General features: G+C 45.0%; 1 protein-coding gene across 6 annotated transcripts in view; it reads right to left on the bottom strand.

The window, feature by feature from the left end:
- LOC311140627 (protein tyrosine phosphatase type IVA 3-like) overlaps nt 1–5000 on the bottom strand; it is a 55476-nt gene that overhangs the window by 15013 nt on the left and 35463 nt on the right. For all 6 annotated transcript variants that reach the window (XR_014614165.1, XR_014614166.1, XR_014614167.1 and 3 more), the window contains exon 2: nt 1280–1989. Coding sequence is in view for 2 of the 6 variants with exons in the window: in XM_084175758.1 (XP_084031884.1) it covers nt 1280–1378 (99 nt within the window). In the remaining 4 variants the exon portion in view is untranslated. The remainder of the gene's footprint in view (nt 1–1279; nt 1990–5000) is intronic.

Here is a 5000-nt window from a genome sequence, read left to right as displayed (position 1 = left end):
TACAGTAGTAATACCTGTTAGATTGATTTGGTACCAGCCCTGTCACATGACACAGCCAGCTACAGTAGTAATACCTATTAGATTGATTTGGTAACAGCCCTGTCACATGACACAGCTAGCTACAGTAGTAATACCTATTAGATTGATTTGGTAACAGCCCTGTCACATGACACAGCTAGCTACAGTAGTAATACCTATTAGATTGATTTGGTACCAGCCCTGTCACATGACACAGCCAGCTACAGTAGTAATACCTATTAGATTGATTTGGTAACAGCCCTGTCACATGACACAGCCAGCTACAGTAGTAATACCTATTAGATTGATTTGGTACCAGCCCTGTCACATGACACAGCTAGCTACAGTAGTAATACCTGTTAGATTGATTTGGTAACAGCCCTGTCACATGACACAGCCAGCTACAGTAGTAATACCTATTAGATTGATTTGGTACCAGGCCTGTCACATGACACAGCTAGCTACAGTAGTAATACCTATTAGATTGATTTGGTACCAGCCCTGTCACATGACACAGCCAGCTACAGTAGTAATACCTATTAGATTGATTTGGTACCAGGCCTGTCACATGACACAGCTAGCTACAGTAGTAATACCTATTAGATTGATTTGGTACCAGCCCTGTCACATGACACAGCTAGCTACAGTAGTAATACCTATTAGATTGATTTGGTACCAGGCCTGTCACATGACACAGCTAGCTACAGTAGTAATACCTGTTAGATTGATTTGGTACCAGCCATGTCACATGACACAGCTAGCTACAGTAGTAATACCTGTTAGATTGATTTGGTAACAGCCCTGTCACATGACACAGCTAGCTACAGTAGTAATACCTATTAGACAGAGTAGGATGACCAGCCCTGTCACATGACACAGCTAGCTACAGTAGTAATACCTATTAGATTGATTTGGTACCAGGCCTGTCACATGACACAGCTAGCTACAGTAGTAATACCTATTAGACAGAGTAGGATGACGCTTTCCCTAGACGCTGATCTAGTGTCAGTTCTGTTTTCCCTGAGAGGCTCACACTGTGTTCTTAGAACCAGGTTTTCAGGGTTAGCCAATCACAGATTTCTATGGTCACCTAATTTGAATATTCATTAAGCTTAGCCCTGGGCTAAGAACATGCAGTGAGAAGCCGGAGGGGTAGGAGGAGTAAACTGATCTTAGATCAGTTATCTAGGTGCCACTTCTAACCCAGCAGGATTAGACAGCCGAGAGCCAGAACAGTCTGGAAGATTCCTCTCTGTCTCACCTCGATGAAGGTGCTGAGGGTGGCGTTAGTGGGGTTGTGTGTGATGAGGAACCTCATGTTCTTGTAGCAGACCTCGACGGGGGGGGCCGGCCGGTTCATCCTGGACACACTGAGGATCCCACTCTCAGGAGAAGACGCCACGATGCCGACCCAGACCCAGACGCCCGCACCCACCCTGACAGAGGAGTCCCCAGCCCACCAGCTACAGTACACTGTCCTGACACAGCAGGCAGGAAGCCAGGCAGGCAGGCAGGTAGGCCACCCACAGGTCAACCCTGCTAGTCTCTCGGAGGTTGAGGAACAAACCCCAGCAACAACACCCCACCTCAGGAGGACTTTACAAGGTCCTCTGAAGTCTCTCCTGTCCAGGGTGTCTCGGGCTGGTGGGAATAGAGTGGGGGGTTGGAGAGGGTGAAGAGGTAGCTGTCCGTTAGCTTACACTTCCCTTGGTCACCGACACTCACTACCCCATCTGGTGAGTTAGTGGTCCTGCTGTCTATCGGTCAGTCTACAGTCAGTGTGGGGGGTGGCTGGGTCTGGGTGGGGAGGGCGACCTGGCTGTGGGCATTCAGGGGTGGGAGGTGCAGCAGGGCAGCAGGGCCATCCTCCCCCCGGGGGGCCTGGGCTCAAGCGCTGAGATGTTGGGCGTGGCAGTAGTCACCGCTCCCCTGCAAGAACTCCATCAACGACTGGCCGGCCTGAGTGCAGCGCTGCAGAGACAGAGGAGAGACAGAGAGAGTCAGCGGGACTAACAGTCAAACTACACACAAACATCAACCTACTTTCTACTATCACTAGTCACTCAGTTCAGCACATAATTTCCTTTTTTGTTCTAGCTGGGCTGAAGCGCGTTTGGTAAACCTTTATTCTATCAAACTACACACACAGGGTATGGAGAGGACCCAGACAGACAGAACACGGTACAGTCAGACACAGACAGGGTATGGAGAGGACCCAGACAGACAGAACACGGTACAGTCAGACACAGACAGGGTATGGAGAGGACCCAGACAGACAGAACACGGTACAGTCAGACACAGACAGGGTATGGAGAGGACCCAGACAGATAGAACACGGTACAGTCAGACACAGACAGGGTATGGAGAGGACCCAGACAGACAGAACACGGTACAGTCAGACACAGACAGGGTATGGAGAGGACCCAGACAGACAGAACACGGTACAGTCAGCCAGATATGAAACAAAACAGCATTAATACTTTGAAAACAGCTACTGCAGCATTTATTTAGCTATAGATCACAACTCTCACTTGGGCCCGTACTTTAATATTTGTATTAAATGTCCACACTGTAGAGCCTGGAGTGTTGCCACATGCCAACGTGGCTGGTGAATTACACATTATTTCCCGCCAATGCCAAAATCTACCCACGTTCGGCAGGTGGCAGGTGTTCATTTTAGGCCCTGGGCCTAGGTGAGGATTACTGACACCCTGAAACGGTCAACTCCACAAATACCACACATAGCCCCATACGTTAAACACACATAGCCCCATACGTTAAACACACATAGCCCCATACGTTAAACACACATAGCCCCATACGTTAAACACACATAGCCCCATACGTTAAACACACATAGCCCCATACGTTAAACACACATAGCCCCATACGTTAAACACACATAGCCCCATACGTTAAACACACATAGCCCCATACGTTAAACACACATAGCCCCATACGTTAAACACACATAGCCCCATACGTTAAACACACATAGCCCCATACGTTAAACACACATAGCCCCATACGTTAAACATGTCATGGAAAACATAGTGTTACAGTTTTTCAGCAGTCTGCATACTTCGAGATCATAGGACACAAATGGAAAAACACTGTGCTGTAAAGACACCTCCAGTTATTTCTACTACTTCAGTGCTGTAGGGACACTTCTCCAGTTATTTGTACTTCAGCACAGTAGGGACACTTCTCCAGTTATTTCTATTTCAGCGCTGTAGGGACACTTCTCCAGTTATTTCTATTTCAGCGCTGTAGGGACACTTCTCCAGTTATTTCTATTTCAGCGCTGTAGGGACACTTCTCCAGTTATTTCTATTTCAGCGCTGTAGGGACACTTCTCCAGTTATTTCTATTTCAGCGCTGTAGGGACACTTCTCCAGTTATTTCTATTTCAGCGCTGTAGGGACACTTCTCCAGTTATTTCTATTTCAGCGCTGTAGGGACACTTCTCCAGTTATTTCTATTTCAGCGCTGTAGGGACACTTCTCCAGTTATTTCTATTTCAGCGCTGCAGGGACACTTCTCCAGTTATTTATATTTCTGTGCTGTAGGGACACTTCTCCAGTTATTTGTACTACTTCAGCACAGTAGGGATACTTCTCCAGTTATTTGTACTACTTCAGCACAGTAGGGACACTTCTCCAGTTATTTGTACTTCAATGCTGTATGGACACATCTCTAGTTATTTCTACTACTTCAGCGCTGTAGGGACACTTCTCCAGTTATTTCTACTATTTCAGCGCTGTCAGGACACTTCTCCAGTTATTTCTACTACTTCAGCGCTGTAAGGACACTTCTCCAGTTATTTCTACTACTTCAGCGCTGTAGGGACACTTCTCCAGTTATTTCTACTACTTCAATCAATCAATCAAATTGTATTCATAAAGCCCTTTTTACATCAGCAGATGTCACAAAGTGCTATACAGAAACCCAGCCTAAAACCCCCAAAAGCAAGCAATGCAGATGTAGAAGCACGGTGGCTAGGAAAAATTCCCTAGAAAGGCAAGAACCTAGGAAGAAACCTAGAGAGGAACCAGGCTCTGAGGGGTGGCCTTCTGGCTGTGCCGGGTGGAGATTATAACAGTACATGGCCATTAAGGCCAGATTTTTTGATACTGGTGGTATTGTTTTACCTGTAGAGACATACTGTAACCTAGTAGTGTTGTTTTACCTATAGAGACATACTGTAACCTAGTAGTGTTGTTTTACCTGTAGAGACATTCTGTAACCTAATAGTGTTGTTTTACCTATAGAGACATACTGTAACCTAGTAGTGTTGTTTTACCTGTAGAGACATACTGTAACCTAGTAGTGTTGTTTTACCTATAGAGACATACTGTAACCTAGTAGTGTTGTTTTACCTGTAGAGACATTCTGTAACCTAGTAGTGTTGTTTTACCTATAGAGACATTCTGTAACCTAGTAGTGTTGTTTTACCTGTAGAGACATACTGTAACCTAGTAGTGTTGTTTTACCTGTAGAGACATACTGTAACCTAGTAGTGTTGTTTTACCTATAGAGACATACTGTAACCTAGTAGTGTTGTTTTACCTATAGAGACATACTGTAACCTAGTAGTGTTGTTTTACCTATAGAGACATACTGTAACCTAGTAGTGTTGTTTTACCTGTAGAGACATACTGTAACCTAGTAGTGTTGTTTTACCTGTAGAGACATACTGTAACCTAGTAGTGTTGTTTTACCTGTAGAGACATACTGTAACCTAGTAGTGTTGTTTTACCTATAGAGACATACTGTAACCTAGTAGTGTTGTTTTACCTATAGAGACATACTGTAACCTAGTAGTGTTGTTTTACCTGTAGAGACATACTGTAACCTAGTAGTGTTGTTTTACCTATAGAGACATTCTGTAACCTAGTAGTGTTGTTTTACCTATAGAGACATTCTGTAACCTAGTAGTGTTGTTTTACCTGTAGAGACATACTGTAACCTAGTAGTGTTGT

This window comes from Coregonus lavaretus (assembly GCF_964263955.1).
Source record: "Coregonus lavaretus genome assembly, chromosome: 13".
In the NCBI taxonomy this organism is placed as follows: Eukaryota; Metazoa; Chordata; class Actinopteri; order Salmoniformes; family Salmonidae; genus Coregonus; species Coregonus lavaretus.
This window is presented reverse-complemented; position numbering and strand designations above follow the sequence as displayed.